The sequence below is a fragment of the Nerophis ophidion genome, linkage group LG28 (genome assembly GCF_033978795.1).
Source record: "Nerophis ophidion isolate RoL-2023_Sa linkage group LG28, RoL_Noph_v1.0, whole genome shotgun sequence".
NCBI lineage: Eukaryota > Metazoa > Chordata > Actinopteri > Syngnathiformes > Syngnathidae > Nerophis > Nerophis ophidion.
In genome coordinates, this window is record NC_084638.1 from 31038967 (window position 1) to 31059204 (window position 20238).

The 20238-nt window shown below is 42.1% G+C and overlaps 2 protein-coding genes across 2 annotated transcripts in view; one reads left to right on the plus strand and one right to left on the minus strand.

Moving 5' to 3' along the window:
- Positions 1-20238, plus strand: part of LOC133545681 (solute carrier family 22 member 4-like) — a 145246-nt gene that overhangs the window by 47559 nt on the left and 77449 nt on the right. The window lies entirely within an intron of this gene.
- LOC133544880 (organic cation/carnitine transporter 2-like) overlaps positions 1-20238 on the minus strand; it is a 37819-nt gene that overhangs the window by 3834 nt on the left and 13747 nt on the right. The window contains exons 3-9 of the mRNA XM_061890106.1: positions 13389-13543; positions 13151-13322; positions 11447-11573; positions 11286-11380; positions 8037-8251; positions 7753-7935; positions 7532-7667 (exon numbers count right to left, since the gene is read on the minus strand). Of these exons, the coding sequence (XP_061746090.1) occupies positions 7532-7667; positions 7753-7935; positions 8037-8251; positions 11286-11380; positions 11447-11573; positions 13151-13322; positions 13389-13543 (1083 nt within the window). The remainder of the gene's footprint in view (positions 1-7531; positions 7668-7752; positions 7936-8036; positions 8252-11285; positions 11381-11446; positions 11574-13150; positions 13323-13388; positions 13544-20238) is intronic.

Sequence of the window (20238 nt, forward strand, 5' to 3'; positions counted from 1 at the left end):
CCTGCAGCATCATACACTTATTTATGTGTAAATGTGTTTTCATGAGGTTTCCTGCAGCATCATACACTTGTGTGTGGAAATGTGTTTTCATGAGGTTTCCTGCAGCATCATACACTTGTGTGTGGAAATGTGTTTTCATGAGGTTTCCTGCAGCATCATACACTTATTTATGTGTAAATGTGTTTTCATGAGGTTTCCTGCAGCATCATACACTTGTGTGTGGAAATGTGTTTTCATGAGGTTTCCTGCAGCATCATACACTTATTTATGTGTAAATGTGTTTTCATGAGGTTTCCTGCAGCATCATACACTTGTGTGTGGAAATGTGTTTTCATGAGGTTTCCTGCAGCATCATGCACTTATTTATGTGTAAATGTGTTTTCATGAGGTTTCCTGCAGCATCATACACTTGTGTGTGGAAATGTGTTTTCATGAGGTTTCCTGCAGCATCATACACTTGTGTGTGGAAATGTGTTTTCATGAGGTTTCCTGCAGCATCATACACTTATTTATGTGTAAATGTGTTTTCATGAGGTTTCCTGCAGCATCATACACTTATGTGTAAATGTGTTTTCATGAGGTTTTCAAAAATAAAGCTCTCTTGATGAATGTGTAACCCTGTGAAAATGTATTTCTTAATTGGTAATATTTATATTCAAGTTCATAGATTCTATATTTATATTCTAGTTGAAAACAGCCCTATGAGGAATTTATAGTAAAGTTCATAAAAAGGTAATAGAATTGAAATTGATGGAGAATGTCAGACTATTTCATTCAGAAAGACTGCAGGTTAGCTAGCTCATTTAAATTATCCTAAACTTTTTTTTGACCCTGCCTTTTATTTAAATTTTTTTTAAAAGAAAGAATCTGAATCGAGAATCTTCAGGAATTGGAATCGAAACAAGGAATCGGAATCGTTCGAATTCTAACGATACCCAACCCTACTTCTGGCAAGCTTCTGGTTGAATTTTTGACCACTCCTCTTGACAAAATTGGTGCAGTTCAGCTAAATTTGTTGGTTTTCTGACATGGACTTGTTTCGTCAGGACTTTGGGAGGGCCATTCTAAAACCTTAATTCTAGCCTGATTTATCCATTCCTTTACCACTTTTTGGGTTTTGTTTTTGGTTGTGTTTTTGGGGTCATTGTCCTGTTGGAACACCTAACTGCGCCCAAGACCCAACCTCCGGTCTAATGATTTTAGGTTGTCCTGTAGAATTTGGAGGTAATCCTCCTTTTTCATTGTCCCATTTACTCTCTGTAAATCACCAGTTTCATTGGCAGGAAAAGAGGCCCAGAGCATAATACTACCACCACCATGTTTGACGGTAGGTCTGGTGTTCCTGGGATGAAAGGCCTCACTTTTTCTCCTACAAACATATTTCTGGGTATTGTGGCCAAACAGCTCAATTTTTGTTTCATCTGACATCACATGGACAAAGATAAGACCTTCTGGAGGAAAGTTATGTGGTCATATGTCCTGCCTTAAACGTGTGGACAATGCTGATGAAACAATTCCACGTGAGAAAACCAACAAATTTAGCTGAACTGCACCAATTTTGTCAAGAGGAGTGTTGAAAAATTCTTGGTGTCCAATTCCACCATTTAAAACATTTCTTCTTTTTGGGTCCACGTCACAACCTGCAGAGAAACCTTGTTTTAAAATGACCACCACCGTGTTTGGAAGCTTTGTTATCTATAGACATGATTTGTTTCGCGAACAGAACCGTTCGGGCAAGTGTTAGCCAGTTAAAAAGTATGCAGGCCCACATTGTGATCTGCGCAACGGTCAGGTTGATCGTCGGAGCAACAGATCCATAGTCGTTATCAGGATCTAACGCAGACACAAAATGCCGGAGTGATCGCCACTTATCCAGGGGTAAATACATATACCGTATTTTTCTGACTATAAGTCGCAGTTTTTTTCATAGTTTGGCTTAACTATACTCAGGAGCAACTTATGTGTGAAATTATTAACACATTACCGTAAAATATCAAATAATAATATTTAGCTCATTCACGTAAGAGACTAGACCAGGAGTCGGCAACCCGCGGCTCTGGGGCCGCATGCGACTCTTTGATCACTCTAATGTGGCTCAGCTGCATACTTGCCGACCCTCCCGATTTTTCCGGGAAGTTTCCGGATTTCAGATTCTCTACCAGAAATCTCACGGGGGAAATATTCCCTGATTTTCACCCTGACAACAATATTGATGGCGTGCCGTGATGGTACTGCCTTTAACATCTTCTAGAACATGTCGTCGCATCCGCTTTTACATTAAGTTATCTGCGTGCTGGCCGGTCACGTGTAGTATGCGGCCGCTGTAAACAGACGTAAGTGACTGCAAGGCATAATTGTTCAACAGCCATTACACTGAGGGTTGTAATATAAACAAGTTTAACACTCTTACTAATATGCGCCACACTGTGAACCCACACCAAACAAGAATGACAAACATATTTCGGGAGAACATCCGCACTGTAACACAACATAAACACATCGGAACAAATACCCAGAATCCCATGCATCCCTAACTCTTCCGGGCTACATTATACACCCATAACAGATCATTTGCCAGTTCACTAAAACCAAAATAAAATGTCTACTTCACTTCTGCTTTGGAGACTTTCGATTCGTAAGTAATATGCAACTAGACATTTTTGATACTTGTTAATAGTAACAATTGTGCTGTTTTACACTGCAATATTGTTTAATTATTATCACGTATGTCTAGCTTGTGTGCTATTGCGTGCTTAGCTGTTTTGTAGCTGCTAGTAGTCGATAGCCAATTATGTTTACCTTTTGTTAATGACTTGACTAAAACTGAAAAAAACTGTGTGTTTGATGGAGGACCTTCAGATGTTGACTCACTGTCCAGTTTCACACAAGTAAACACGCCGCAGGACCCGCTTGTATCGCACATGATATCACACACAAGTAAACATGCCGCAGGACCCGCTTGTATCGCACATGATATCACACACAAGTAAACACGCCGCAGGACCCGCTTGTATTGCACATATCACACACAAGTAAACATGCCCCAGGACCCGCTTGTATCGCACATGATATCACACACAAGTAAACACGCCGCAGGACCCGCTTGTATCGCACATGATATCACACACAAGTAAACACGCCGCAGGACCCGCTTGTATCGCACATGATATCACACACAAGTAAACATGCCGCAGGACCCGCTTGTATCGCACATGATATCACACACAAGTAAACACGCCGCAGGACCCGCTTGTATCGCACATGATATCACACACAAGTAAACACGCCGCAGGACCCGCTTGTATCGCACATGATGTCACACATTTTACGTGCAAGCACATATAATACCCTTCTTGTTTTTTTTAATAATATTGGTCCAATATTCGATATTCGAGCCAGATGATGTGGTTCAGGCATCTGGTCAGGATGCCAACCGAACCTATCAATCAATCAATCAATCAAAGTTTATTTGTATAGCCCTAAATCACAAGTGTCTCAAAGGGCTGCACAAGCCCCAACGACATCCTCGGTTCAGAGCCCACAAAAGGGCAATGAAAAACTCACAACCCAGTGGGACGACAATGTGAATGACTACGAGAAACCTTAGAGTGAACCCCAAATGTGGGTGACACCCCCCCGCTCCCCCCCACCCAGGGAGGTGTTAAAGGCACGCCCGACCGAGAAGAGCCCACGGGGAAGACCCAGGACACGATGGGAAGACTATGTCTCCCGGCTGCCCTGGGAATACCTCGGGGGAGCTGGGTGAAGTGGCAGGGGAGAGGGAAGTCTGTGCTTCCCTAATTAGGGACCCGACTTCGGATCAGCGGAAGAAGATGGATGGATGGTTATTCAATATAAACATCAGATATAAAAAAAACAAAACACTTACCGTATTTCCTTGAATTGCCGCCGGGTATATAGTATGCGCCTGCCTTGAGTTACTGCCGGGTCAAACTCGTTTCGCAAAATAATTAGCGCATGCTTAGTATTACCGCCGGGTCAAACTCGTCACGTCACGAGTGACACTTCCCCTGTCGTCATTTTCAAAATGGAGGAGGTTGATTTCAATAATTTGAAATCACATAAAGGGAATAAGTTTAAGAGCTATTCAGTAGGTCCAAGCTATTGAATATGCTAAAAAGAACAGTAAGCAGCTATGTTTTATTAATATACCGTAGCTGCGTGTGTCAAATATGAGTCATTAAATGACTCCCGCCTCCTGGTGGTAGAGGGCGCTAGAGATCCTTCTCGCGACTACTCGGCTGCAGAAGAAGTGACAACAAGTGTTGGATATGTGCTGGGAACGGATATGACGCGGGGGATGCACGGCGGACCTTTTAGGATGTAACACCACTACTTATGCTGGCTATGTAAACAACCGGGCTGAAATAAAGCATGTTCCAGTCATAAATACCCAGTGTATAATTCATACAATAACACTTCATGGTGGCAGCGGTGGGAGCAGAACGAGAGGGGGAGTTGGCCTAGGATAATTCTGTCGTCGCCCGCACTACACGTGAGGAGCCGAGCTAACTGATAGCAGCGGTCTGCACGCCGGGAACAACCCAAACGAGAGCGCGCTATGGCTACACACCTACCGTACACACCTACCGCCCATGAACTGGACCAGCAAGTGTGAGCAGCGTGTGTTTATTTTTTCCTCTCGCTTGCACTTTGAACATGGAGGATTACATATCTAAAATAAAACCGTTTTGTAAACTTGACCTTCAATCGAAACAGGAGGTAATAAAGGAAGAGAGAGACTTTTAAAACTGAAGAAAGATAAGGAAGACTTCTATAAACAAGTTATCGATGATTTTGATCGGAAGGAGCTGCGCATGGACTTCATTTATAAGTAAAGGTTAGACCTTAATAACGTTTTTTTAATTAAATGTGCTTTTCATGATGGTATCCTTACATCAAACTCAAATTTTTAAAGGGGAACATTTTCACCAGACCTATGTAAGCGTCAATATATACCTTGATCGTGCAGAAAAAGACCATATATTTTTTTAACCGATTTCCGAACTCTAAATGGGTGAATTTTGGCGAATTAAACGCCTTTCTGTTTATCGCTCTGGAGGTGATAACGTCAGAATGTGACGTCGCTGAGGTAATACAGCCGCCATTTTCATTTTCAACACATTATAAACATTGGGTCTCAGCTCTGTTATTTTTCCGTTTTTTCGACTATTTTTTGGAACCTTGGAGACATCATGCCTCGTGGGTGTGTTGTCGGAGGGTGTAACAACACTAACAGGGAAGGATTCAAGTTGCACCACTGGCCCGAAGATGTGAAAGTGTCTGCCGCCAGACCCCCAGTGAATGTGCAGGAGTGTCTCCACATTTTACCGGCGATGAAAGACATGACACAAAGATATACGGACAACCTGCAGATGCATTTGCAACGATAAAGTCAACAAAATCACAAAGGTGAGTTTTGTTGATGTTGACTTATGTGCTAATCAGACATATTTAGTCGCGGCGTGACTGCCAGCTAATCGATGCTAACATGCTATGCTAATCGACGCAAACATGCTACTTACCGGCGGTGCTGAAGCAGACATGGCACAGAGATGTATGGATAACCTGCAGATGCCTTTGCAACGATAAAGTCAACGAAATCACAAAGGTGAGTTTTGTTGATGTTGACTGCCAGCTAATCGATGCTAACATGCTATGCTAATCGATGCTAACATGCTATTTACCGGCGGTGCTAAAGCAGACATGGCACAGAGATGTATGGATAACCTGCAGATGCATTTGCAACGATAAAGTCAACGAAATCACAAAGGTGAGTTTTGTTGATGTTGACTTATGTGCTAATCAGACATATTTGGTCGCGGCATGACTGCCAGCTAATCGATGCTAACATGCTATGCTAATGGACGCAAACATGCTACTTACCGGCGGTGCTAAAGCAGACATGGCACAGAGATGTATGGATAACCTGCAGATGCCTTTGCAACGATAAAGTCAACGAAATCACAAAGGTGAGTTTTGTTGATGTTGACTGCCAGCTAATCGATGCTAACATGCTATGCTAATCGATGCTAACATGCTATTTACCGGCGGTGCTAAAGCAGACATGGCACAGAGATGTATGGATAACCTGCAGATGCATTTGCAACGATAAAGTCAACGAAATCACAAAGGTGAGTTTTGTTGATGTTGACTTATGTGCTAATCAGACATATTTAGTCGCGGCGTGACTGCCAGCTAATCGATGCTAACATGCTACGCTAATCGACGCAAACATGCTACTTACCGGCGGTGCTAAAGCAGACATGGCACAGAGATGTATGGATAACCTGCAGATGCCTTTGCAACGATAAAGTCAACGAAATCACAAAGGTGAGTTTTGTTGATGTTGACTGCCAGCTAATCGATGCTAACATGCTATGCTAATCGATGCTAACATGCTATTTACCGGCGGTGCTAAAGCCGACATGGCACAGAGATGTATGGATAACCTGCAGATGCATTTGCAACAATAAAGTCAACGAAATCACAAAGGTGAGTTTTGTTGATGTTGACTTATGTGCTAATCAGACATATTTGGTCGCGGCGTGACTGCCAGCTAATCGATGCTAACATGCTACGCTAATGAACGCAAACATGCTACTTACCGGCGGTGCTAAAGCAGACATGGCACAGAGATGTATGGATAACCTGCAGATGCCTTTGCAACGATAAAGTCAACGAAATCACAAAGGTGAGTTTTGTTGATGTTGACTGCCAGCTAATCGATGCTAGCATGCTACGCTAATCGATGCTAACATGCTATCTACCGGCGGTGCTAAAGCAGACATGGCACAGAGATGTATGGATAACCTGCAGATGCATTTGTAACTATATTACGTTTCCTTCCACCCACATTTAATGCGAAACAAACACTTACCAATCGACGGATTTAAGTTGCTCCAGTGTCACAAGATGCGAAAGTCCTGATTGTTTGGTCCGCACATTTTACCGGCGATGCTAACGCAGCTATTCGGCCATGCTATGGCTATGAATAGCGTCAATAGCTATTCGCTCAATAGCTTCAGTTTCTTCTTCAATACTTTCATACTCCAACCATCTGTTTCAATACATGTGTAATCAGTTGAATCGCTTAAGCAGCTGAAATCCGAGTCTGAATCCGAGCTAATTTCGCTATATCTTGCTGTGGTATTCGCAATTGTTTGTTTACATTGGCAGCACTGTGTGACGTCACAGGAAAATGAACAGTGTCTTCCTAGAGAGCGAAAAAAAGGCACTTTAAAGCTTTTTTTAGGGAATTTCCGGGGCCGGAATTTTTTTTTTAAAAACTTCAAAAAATACAACAAGCCACTGGCAACTGATTTTCATTGTTTTCAACCCTTTTGAAATTGTGATAATGTTCCCCTTTAAGCGCAGGCCTAAATTTACCGCATGCCTTTGGTGAGCGCCGGAGTGAGAAGAGGTTTTAAATTAGCGCCCCGGCGGCAATTCAAGGTAATATGGTATCCAAATAATTTCCCCTTAAAAAAGATGAACTGTGGCCACATACCCCTGACATTCCTGCATCTGGTCCAAAGTTTCTGGAAGGTCCCGATTGAGGGTCTCTGGAAGGAAGAAGTTGACCACAGAGGAGGCTATTGTGAGACTTCCCATGAGGATGTACGGAAGAACCTTGTCATAAGTGCCTGGAAATGACAGAAAAAGCAACAGCACGTGAAAAAACAAAACAATAAATCGGGCCATGACGCAAGACTGAAAGATGACACGTACCTAAATAGATGACGTAAGGAGCGGTAATGCTGCCGATGCGTGCGGCCGAGGAACACATCCCCATGCCGACGTTCCTGAGCACGGTGGGGTAGATCTCAGCCGTGTAGATGTAAACGATGCTGAAGGCCATAGTGAAGCCAAACTTGCCGGCCATTTCCAGAGCTAAGGCCACATATTCGAGATCTAGAAAGGAGAAAGCGAGAGAGTGGTAGGGAACTTTAGTAAACGGTTCTTCTTCCTTCGGACTCGGTGACTGGTTGCGCGCTCGCAATGAGGAGACTTACGAGCGGGAATGAACTGGATGAGCAGCAGAACGCCTCCTCCAATGACTAGAAAGGTGGAGAGAAGAGTTCTCCTGGCACATTTCTTCAGGAGCCATGTGGACATGACATAAGCAGGCACCTCTATGATCGCTGACAAGAAGCAGTTCATGAAGGGATTTCCACTCAGGTTGGATGTGTTCAGGGACAATCCGAAATAACCAACGTTTATTGCCATCCTGGTGGTAGAAGAAAGAACGATTCACTGGACTATTTTTTTTCCTCCTCATTACTAGTCTATTTGATATACAGTCGTGGTCAAAAGTTTACATACACTTGTAAAGAACATAATGTCATGGCTGACTTGAGTTTCCAATTATTTTACAACTCTTATTTTTTTGTGATAGAGTGATTTGAGCACATACTTGTTGGTCACAAAAAACATTCATGAAGTTTTGTTCTGATATGGATTTATTATGGGTCTACTGAAAATGTGACCAAATCTGCTGGGTCAAAAGTATACGTACAGCAATGTTAATATTTGGTCTCATCTTAAAACTCATCTGTATACTCTAGCCTTTAAATAGACCTCCTTTTTAGACCAGTTGATCTGCCGCTTCTTTTCTTTCTCCTATGTCCCCCCCTCCCTTGTGGAGGGGGTCCGGTCCGATGACCATGGATGAAGTACTGACTGTCCAGAGTCGAGACCCAGGATGGACCGCTCGTCGGGACCCAGGATGGACCGCTCGCCTGTATCGGTTGGGGACATCTCTACGCTGCTGATCCGCTTGAGATGGTTTCCTGTGGACGGGACTCTCACTGCTGTCTTGGAGCCACTATGGATTGAACTTTCACAGTATCATGTTAGACCCGCTCGACATCCATTGCTTTCGGTCCCCTAGAGGGGGGGGGGGGGGGGTTGCCCACATCTGAGGTCCTCTCCAAGGTTTCTCATAGTCAGCATTGTCACTGGCGTCCCACTGGATGTGAATTCTCCCTGCCCACTGGGTGTGAGTTTTCCTTGCCCTTTTGTGGGTTCTTCCGAGGATGTTGTAGTCGTAATGATTTGTGCAGTCCTTTGAGACATTTGTGATTTGGGGCTATATAAATAAACATTGATTGATTGATTGATTGACATGTCCCTTGGCAAGTTTTAAAGCAATAAGGCACTTTTGGTTGCATTTTTGACCACTCCTCTTGACAAAATTGGTACAGTGGGGCAAAAAATCATTTAGTCAGCCACCGATTGTGCAAGTTCTCCCACTTGTAGGAATTTTTAAGAATTTATTTGTAAATTATGGTGGAAAATAAGTATTTGGTCAACCATTCAAAGCTCTCACTGATGGAAGGAGGTTTTGGCTCAAAATCTCACGATACATGGCCCCATTCATTCTTTCCTTAACACGGATCAATCGTCCTGTCCCCTTAGCAGAAAAACAGCCCCAAAGCATGATGTTTCCGCCCCCATGCTTCACAGTAGTTATGGTGTTCTTGGGATGCAACTCAGTATTCTTCTTCCTCCAAACACGACGAGTCGAGTTTATACCATAAGGTTCTATTTTGGTTTCATCTGACCACATGACATTCTCCCAATCCTCTGCTTTATCATCCATGTATCCATTTTGGTATAAACTCATCTCGTCATGCGTTTGTTACGTCTCGCCTCGATTACTGTAACGTATTATTTTCGGGTCTCCCCATGTCTAGCATTAAAAGATTACAGTTGGTACAAAATGCGGCTGCTAGACTTTTGACAAGAACAAGAAAGTTTGATCACATTACGCCTGTACTGTATATACCTTTATATACATATATACATACATATATACTGTATATACCTTTATATACATATATACATACATATATACCTATACTGTATATACCTTTATATACATATATACATAGATATATACCTATACTGGCTCACCTGCACTGGCTTCCTGTGCACTTAAGATGTGACTTTAAGGTTTTACTACTTACGTATAAAATACTACACGGTCTAGCTCCATCCTATCTTGCCGATTGTATTGTACCATATGTCCCGGCAAGAAATCTGCGTTCAAAGGACTCCGGCTTGTTAGTGATTCCCAAAGCCCAAAAAAAGTCTGCGGGCTATAGAGCGTTTTCCGTTCGGGCTCCAGTACTCTGGAATGCCCTCCCGGTAACAGTTCGAGATGCTACCTCAGTAGATGCATTTAAGTCTCACCTTAAAACTCATTTGTATACTCTAGCCTTTAAATAGACTCCCTTTTTAGACCAGTTGATCTGCCGTTTCTTTTCTTTTTCTTCTATGTCCCACTCTCCCTTGTGGAGGGGGTCCGGTCCGATCCGGTGGCCATGTACTGCTTGCCTGTGTATCGGCTGGGGACATCTCTGCGATGCTGATCCGCCTCCGCTTGGGATGGTTTCCTGCTGGCTCCGCTGTGAACGGGACTCTCGCTGCTGTGTTGGATCCGCTTTGGACTGGACTCTCGCGACTGTGTTGGATCCATTGTGGATTGAACTTTCACAGTATCATGTTAGACCCGCTCGACATCCATTGCTTTCCTCCTCTCTAAGGTTCTCATAGTCATCATTGTCACCGACGTCCCACTGGGTGTGAGTTTTCCTTGCCCTTATGTGGGCCTACCGAGGATGTCGTAGTGGTTTGTGCAGCCCTTTGAGACACTAGTGATTTAGGGCTATATAAGTAAACATTGATTGATTGATTGATTGATATAGTCTCCATTATTAATTGAACAAATTGCAAAAGATTCAGCAACACAGATGTCCAAATTACCGTGTAATTATGCGATTAAAGCAGACTACTTTTAGCCATGAGTGGTGCTGGGAAAACGTGCGCTCCAACCAATAACGTCACAAGCACGCGTCAACATAAGCGTCATCATTCTGCGACGTTTTCAACAGGATACCTCGCGGGAAATTTAAAATTGCAATTTAGTAAACTAAAGCGGCCGTATTGGCATGTGTTGCAATGTTAATATTTCATCATTCATATATAAACTATCAGACTGCGTGGTCGGTAGTAGTGGGTTTCTGTAGGCCTTTAACATTATATTAGCAGATTTGGTCACATTTTCAGTAGACCCATAGTAAATTCATAAAATAACCAAACTTCATGATTTTTTTTTTTATGTGACCAACAACTATGTGCTCCCATCCCTCTATCACAGAAAAATAAGAGTTGTAGAAATGATTATAAACTCAAGACAGCCATGACATTATGTTCTTTACGAGTGTTTGTAAACTTTTGATCGGGACTCTACCACTCACCACAAAACAAGACACATGAGCGTGATGCATCGTAGGTTCTTCGATCGAAGAACGTCCAGCATGGTGTACGTCTTGCCTGGATGTAGCGTCTGCAGCTGAAACAGGAAACGAGATCATCAACCAGTGTGGACCGCTACAACGTAGGAACGTGGGAACTCCACCTCGGGTCTTCTGAAGATGACCAGCGGCGTCTCAACCCCGTTCCTCCGTGCGGCGTCTCTTACGATGGCCTCGGCCTCTGCCATGCGTCCCTGAGTGATCAGCCACCGAGGGGACTCTGGGATGAACCTTGAGATAACAATTTAATGTTCGGTGACGGCATTTTAGATTAGATGTCCTTTAAAGGGGAACATTATCACCATTTCAGAAGGGTTAAAACCAATAAAAATCAGTTCCCAGTGGCTTATTTTATTTTTCGAAGTTTTTTTCAATATTTTACCAATCATGGAATATCCCGATAAAAGGCTTTAAAGTGCCTGATTTTCGCTATCTGTAAATCCAGCTGTCCATTTTCCTGTGACGTCACATAGTGATGCCAATACTAACAAACATGGCTGATATAGCGACATTAACTCGGATTCAGACTCGGATTTCAGCGCCGTAAGCGATTCAACAGATTACGCGTGTAATTAAACGGATGGTTGGAGTGTGGAGGCGGATAGCGAAAACGAAATTGGAGGGGGTCCGGTCCGATGTCCATGGATGAAGTTCTGGCTGTCCAGAGTCGGGACCCAGGATGGACCACTCGTCTGGAGTCGGGACCCAGGATGGACCGCTCGCCTGTGTATAAGCTGGGGACATCTCTGCGCTGCTGATCTGCTCCGCTTGGGATGGTTTCCTGCTGGCTCCGCTGTGGACGGGGTTCTCGCTGCTGTGTTGGATCCGCTTTGGACTGGACTCTCGCGGCTGTGTTAGATCCACCATGGACTGAACTTTTCACAGTATCATGTTAGACACGCTCGACATCCATTGCTTTCGGTCCCCTGGGGGGGGGGAGGTTGCCCACATATGTGGTCCTCTCCCTTTGAGACACTAGTGATTTAGGGCTATATGAATTAACATTGATTGATTGATTGAAGAAGAAACAGAAGCTATTGAGCGAATAGCTATTGAAGCTATTCAGCGATCGCCTTCTAACCAAGGATTGCATCTTTTGACCACTGGAGCAACTTAAATCAGTCGATTGGTAAGTGTTTGTTTGGCATTAAATGTCGGTGGAAGGAAAGGCTGGATGCAAATATCGCTACAAATGTACATACAACTAGCCTAAATAGCATGTTAGCATCGATTAGCTGGCAGTCATGCTGTGACCAAATATGTTTGATTAGCACATAAGTTAATAATATCAACAAAACTCACCTTTGTGATTTCGTTGACTTTATCGTTGGAAATGCATCTGTTTTGAGTGTCGTAGGATATCCACACATTCTTGCCATTTCTGCCATGTTAGCACCGATTAGCATGCCGTGCTAACCGATGCACACTCCACGTAAGACAACTTGAATCCGTCCCTGATCGTGTTGTTACACCCTCCGACAACACACCGACGAGGCATGATGTTTCCAAAGTACGGAAAACAGTCGAAAAAACGGAAAATAACAGAGCTGATTTGACTTGTTTGTGTAATGTGTTTGAGAAAAATGGTGGATTGCTTCCCATTGTGACGTCTTGGGTGAAAGGTCATGGCTCCAACAGCGAACAATTAAAAGGCGTTTAAATCGCCAAATCACCCTTTTAGAGTTCGGAAATCGGTTAAAAAAAACATATGGTCTTTTTTTTCTGCAACATCAAGGTATATATTGACGCTTACATAGGTCTGCTGATAATGTTCCCCTTTAAATAAACCCTAAATGAGTGCAGCATACCACCACAGTGGAATGTAGACCACAGTAGTCGCGGATAAAACAGCCAGCAAAGTTCTCCACTCTCGGATGCCATACGCAATCCATGGCAGCATCATGTAGCCGATGCAGTAGAAGAGGAACGCCCCGAGCGTCGTGAAGACCACACGCAGAGTCTTGGTGAACATCTCCGTACCTGTACAGGTTAACGATTGATGGTGAAGCTGATATAGAAAAACGCAAGGCGGGGAAAGATCCCAACCTAGAACGAATGCAGAGATATAGAGGGAGATCTGTGAGGCGCCGACGAAGAGGAACGTAATGCAGAACATCCTCCATGATTGGGAAAACGACTGCCAAATGGTCGAGACGCACTGAGCGGCCAGGGAGATGAAGACAATCTTCTTCCGCCCGAATCTGAAAGTTAAAAGAGACAAGGGATGCAGGATCATTTTATTTTCAAGTCAATACAGATAATTCCTGCTTCTAAAGACTGATACGATATACCATATTTTTTGGACTATAAGTCGCAGTTTTTTTCACAGTTTGGCCGGGGGTGTGACCTTTATTCAGGAGCGACTTATATGTGAAATTAACATATTACCGCAAAATATCAAATGATATTATTTAGCTCATTCACGTAAGAGACTATTCTCTCTGACAGGAGACTCTGCCAGACGTTCCTAACAGAAGCCCTTACACTGTGTTTGGGCCATCCAGGTCTGTCCGGCATCCTCCCCCCCACCATCGCAGCCAACTCACCACCAGGTGGTGATCGATAGAAAGCTCCGCCCCTCTCTTCACCCGAGTGCCCAAAACATGAGGCCGCAAATCCGATGACACAACTACAAAGTCGATCATGGAACTGCGGCCTAGGGTGTCCTGGTGCCAAGTGCACATATGGACACATATGGTATTTGTTATGGACAAACTGTAATGAGCACAAAAGTCCAATAACAAAATCTACCACTCTGGTTCAGATCCGGGCGGCCATTCTTCCCAATCACTCCTCTCCAGGTTTCACTGTCTTTGCCAACATAAGCGTTGAAGTCCCCCAGCAGGACAAGAGAATCACCCGAGGGAGCACTTTCCAGTACTCCCTCGAGTGCGGCGTCTTCAGTAATATGGACCGATCCGTTGTGGTGAAGAAGGAGCTGAGCCGGAAGGCAAAGCTCTCAATTTACCGGTCGATCTACAATCCCATCCTCACCTATGGTCATGAGCTTTGGGTCATGACCGAAAGGATAAGATCACGGGTACAAGCAGCCGAAATAAATTTCCTTCGCCGGGTGGCGGGTCTCTCCCTTAGAGATAGGGTGAGAAGCTCTGTCATCCGGGAGGAACTCAAAGTAAAGCCGCTGCTCCTTCACATCGAGAGGAGCCAGATGAGGTGGTTCGGGCATCTGGTCAGGATGCCACCCGAACACTTCCCGAGGAAGGTGTTTAGGGCACGTCCAACTGGTAGGAGGCCACGGGGAAGACCCAGGACACGTTGGGAAGACTATGTCTCCCGGCTGGCCTGGGAACGCCTCGGGATCACCCGGGAAGAGCTAGACGAAGTGGCTGGGGAGAGGGAAGTCTGGGTTTCCCTGCTTAAGCTGTTGCCCCCGCGACCCGACCTCGGTTAAGCGGAAGAAGATGGATGGATGGATGAACGTAAAAGACTAGACTTATAAGATTTCATGGGATTCAGCGATTAGGAGTGAGAGATAGTTTGTTAAAGGTATATCATGTTCTATATGTTATAGTTATTTGAATGACTCTTACCATAATGTTAGGTTAACATAGCAGGCACCTTCTCAGTTGGTTATTTATGCCTCATATAACGTACATATTCAGCCTGTTGTTCACTATTCTTTATTTATTTCAAATTTCTATTCTTGGTGTTGGGTTTTATCAAATAAATTTCCCCCCAAAATGCGACTTATACTCCAGTGCGACTTATATATGTTTTTTTCCTTCTTTATTATGCATTTTCGGCAGGTGCGATTTATACTCCAGAGCGATTTATACTCCGAAAAATACGGTAATACGATAACTTATTTATAAAGTTAAAGTACCACTGATAGTCTCACACACACACTAGGTGTGGTGAAAATACTCTCTGCATTTGACCCATCCCCTGGGAGGTGAGAGGAGCAGTGAGCAGCAGCGGTGGCCGCACTCGGGAATCATGTTGGTGATTTAACCGCTAATTCCAACCCTTGATGCTGAGTGCCAAGCAGAGAGGTAACGGGTACCATTTGTATAGTCTTTGGTATGACTCGGCCAGGGTTTGAACTCACGACCTGCCGATCTTAGGGCGAACACTCTAACCCAGGGGTCTTAAACTCAAATTGCCTGGGGGTCACTGGATGCAGACACTGGGTGAGTTTGGGCGGCAAGAGAAGATTACTTAAACATTTTTAACATGCACGTTTAATGGATTTACCTTCTTTGAACGGCTTATCCACCATAGCAACGTACTAGTCGATTCTCCCCATTTTTTCAGGAGACACCCAACATCTCCCGACAATTTCCTGGGGTAAGTGTTGTCCAAGTATCAGTCCTGATTTACACCCAGTTAACAATACCATAAGGGTTCCGTGTTAGCGCTGCCTTTACCGCCGTTTACTACATGTCATCGCTATCGACTTAACATCATATTAACAGTGTGCTGGCTTTGATATATACAGCAAAATTATTTGGTTGATACACGTGAGTGACTGCAAGACATACTTGATCAACAGCCATACAGGTCACACTGAGGGTGGCTTAATAAAAAGTTGATCACTGTTTCAAATATGCGCCACACTGTGAACACACACCAAACAAGAGTTACAAACACATTTTGGGAGAACATCCGCACTGTACCACAACGTAAACACAGCAATGGACCAAGCAGGGATCTTCAAAGGCTTTTAAAACGCAATGTTGGTGCTTCAGTTGGCTGATAAGGTTTGATGTGTTGAAGTTCATTGTACTCTCACCTTCCTCGCTGGATGTTTGCTGACCATTTCGTGGATATAGCATGCGAAAAGTCGTCTTCTGAAACAGTGTAGAAGTCCCATGCGATCGACGCCATGTTTGTTTACGATGTTCTCAGAGGAAGTTTACGACATGGAAAATGTGCGCTAGCCCAAATGCACAGTATGCTAATCCCGCCTCTTTGCGGTGTTTTTTGGTGGGGTTGTTTTTTGTTGTCAGAGTACATTTTTTTTAAGGTCTAAATGTTCAGTTCATTCAGGACATGCTATATTGCTAGGTGCTAGCATGCTAATTATTAGCATTTTAAAATGTTTGACTTACAAAACCCAAAACCAGTGAAGTTGGCAAGTTGTGTAAATAGTAAATAAAAACAGAATTAGGATTTGCACATTATTTTCAACCTATATTCAATTGAATAGACTGCAAAGACAAGACACTTAACGTTCAAACTGGTAAACGTTATATTTTGCAAATAGAATAGAATAGAATATATCTTTATTGTCATTGTACATTTGTACAACGAAATTGTATGCAAACTAATTCAGTGCAAAATCATACTTAAAACCATAAGAACATAGATAAATAAAACCATAAGAACATAAATAAATAGATAAAAATACATAAAATTCATAAAAATACCAAACGTGCACAGTCCTTATTGTTATCTTGTGTTCAGTGATACTATTGCTCTCGGGTAAAAAGTGTTTTTAAAACGGTTTGTCCGGCATTTTATTGTCCTGTATCTCCTGCCTTATCTCATTTGGAATTTCATGCTTGCAACACGTTTAAAAAAAACTGGCACATGTGGCAAAAAAGACTGAGAAAGTTGAGGAATGACCATCAAACACTGTACAACTCCTTTCTGGGGGGAGGGGAGTACTAGGATGACAGGGGGATGCAAAACAATAACAATACTGAAATAAACTCCAACAAAAAACAGTGCAATACATTTTCATAGCATGCATAGTTTCTCCTGTTATATTCTTATTTGTACTGTTATTTTTTATTCTTATTGTTGTTTTTTGTTTATTCTTATTGTTATATTTACTATTTTATTTCCATTTATACACCCATTATTTACTTTTTCAATTTGATCTCAATTCTGTACACTGCTGCTAAAATTTAAATTTTCCTGAGGGAACTCTCCTGAAGGAATCAATAAAGTACTTTCTATCCATTTATATACAAAGACTGAAAAAGTTGAGGAATGCCCGTCAAAAACTTATTTGGAAGATCTCACGGGTGAACAGGCTAATCGGGAACAGGTGGGTGCCATGGTTGGGTATAAAAGCAGCTTTCATGAAATGCTCAGTCATTCACAAACAAGGATGGGGTGAGGAGTCACCTTTTTGTGAACAATAGGGTGAGCAAATTGTCGAACAGTTTTAGAACAACATTCCTCAATGTGTCATGATCTGTGGTCTGGATTATGTTTTTGTTACTTTTTGTTAGTTTTGGACTCTTTTAGTTCCTGTTTGCACGCCCTTGTTTGTTTAGTTACCATGGCGACTCATTACTTTCAACTGCCGCTGGTGTTCGGACACGCACCTGCTCTAATTAAGAGACTATCATTTAAGCCTGTCTTTGCCAGTTAGTCGGCCTGGCGTAATGGCTCTTTTCATGCCAAAGTTTCATGCTTGTTTTCTTGTGATTCCAAAGTTCATGTTTCCTTAGTTAAAGCTATTTTTTTCATGTGCGGTTTTCCTGTCTTTAGTTTCATGTTTCATGTCCGAAGTTTTTGCCTTAGCTTTGTTTTTTTGTTTTGTGCTTCGTTGCGTGTTAGTTGGGAAATAAATATGTTCCTACCTTCAAGACCTGTCCGGAATAGTCCGTTTGCAACCTGGGAGAACAAACCTTGCAGTTAGCTGCGACCCCCCCCTTTCACGACACAATGAGCTATTGCAAGGAATTTAGGGATTTCACCATCTACGATCCGTAATATCATCAAAAGGTTAAAAAAATCAGGAGAAATCATCGCACGTAAGCGGCAATGCCCTTGACCTTTGATACCTCAGGCAGTACTGCATCAAAAACCGACATCAGTGTGTAAAGGATATCACCATATGGGCTCAGGAACACTTCAGAAAACCCCGGTCAGTAATTAGTTTGTCGCTACATCTGTAAGCACAAGTTAAAAGTGTACCATGCAAAGTGAAAACCATTTATCAACAACACCCAGAAACTTCACCGGCTTCGCTGGGCCCGAGCTCATCTAAGATGGACTGGTGCAAAGTGGAAAAGTGTTCTGTGGTCTAATGAGTTCACATTTCAGATTGTTTTTGGAAACTGTGAACGTTGTATCCTCCAGAACAGTGGTCCCCAACCACCGGCTCGATTGGTACCTGGCCGCAGAAGAATTTTATATATATATATATATATATATATATATATATATATATATGTATAATTTTTTTAATTTATTAAATCAACATAAAAAAACACAATATACACTTACAATTAGGGCACCAACGCAAAGAATCTCCCTTTTTCATGACACAAAAAATAAATAAATAAAATAATTCACCACCTCGCCGGGCCGCGGGACGAATATCAATCATTGACTGGTCCGCAGCCACAAAAAGGTTGGGGACCACTGCTCCAGAACAAAGAGGAAAAGAACCATCTTGATTATTATAGGCGCAAAGTTGAAAAGCCAACATCTGTGATAGAATGGGGGTGTATTAGTGCCCTAATCATGGGTAAAGGATTTGCAAATCATTGTTTTTTTATTTACGATTTACACAATGTGCCAACTACACTGGTTTTGGGTTTTATACATAAAAAATACAAATACATACCAGACAGGGTGTAGGAACATTATAGAACTGCCTCGTCACTTTTGGTATTCCCTCTTATCTGTTAATGTGTTAGCATGCTAATGTTTTATGGTTGCATTTTTGCTCATTTTACTTTTATAAACCTAACAATCATGGATTTTGATACTTAGCGCCATTTTAAGTGTTTTAACTTCTCCGATTTTAGCATACTAATATTAGCATGCTAACGTTTTATTGTTGCATTTTTGCTCATTTTACTTGTATAAACCTAACAATCGTGGATTTTGATACTTTGCGCCATTTTAAAAGTGTTTTAACTTCTCCGATTTTAGCCTACTAATATTAGCATGCTACCATTTTGTTGTTGCATTTTTGCTCATTTTACTTGTATAAACGTAACAATCATGGATTTTGATACTTTGCGCCATTTTAAAAGTGTTTTAACTTCTCCGATTTTAGCATACTAATATTAGCATGCTCACGTTTTATGGTTGCATTTTTGCTCATTTTACTTGTATAAACCTAACAATCATGGATTTTGATACTTTGCGCCTTTTTAAAAGTGTTTTAACTTCTCCGATTTTAGCCTACTAATATTAGCATGCTACCATTTTGTTGTTGCATTTTTGCTCATTTTACTTGTATAAACGTAACAATCATGGATTTTGATACTTTGCGCCATTTTAAAAGTGTTTTAACTTCTCCGATTTTAGCATACTAATATTAGCATGCTCACGTTTTATGGTTGCATTTTTGCTCATTTTACTTGTATAACCATAACAATCATGGATTTTGATACTTTGCGCCATTTTAAAAGTGTTTTAACTTCTCCGATTTTAGCATACTAATATTAGCATGCTAACGTTTTATTGTTGCATTTTTGCTCATTTTACTTGTATAAACCTAACAATCATGGATTTTGATACATTGCGCCATTTTAAAAGTGTTTTAACTTCTCCGATTTTAGCCTACTAATATTAGCATGCTACCATTTTGTTGTTGCATTTTTGCTCATTTTACTTGTATAAACGTAACAATCATGGATTTTGATACTTTGCGCCATTTTAAAAGTGTTTTAACTTCTCCGATTTTAGCATACCAATATTAGCATGCTCACGTTTTATGGTTGCATTTTTGCTCATTTTACTTGTATAACCCTAACAATCATGGATTTTGATACTTTGCGCCATTTTAAAAGTGTTTTAACTTCTCCGATTTTAGCATACTAATATTAGCATGCTAACGTTTTATTGTTGCATTTTTGCTCATTTTACTTGTATAAACCTAACAATCATGGATTTTGATACATTGCGCCATTTTAAAAGTGTTTTACCTTCTACGATTTTACCATACTAATATTAGGATGCT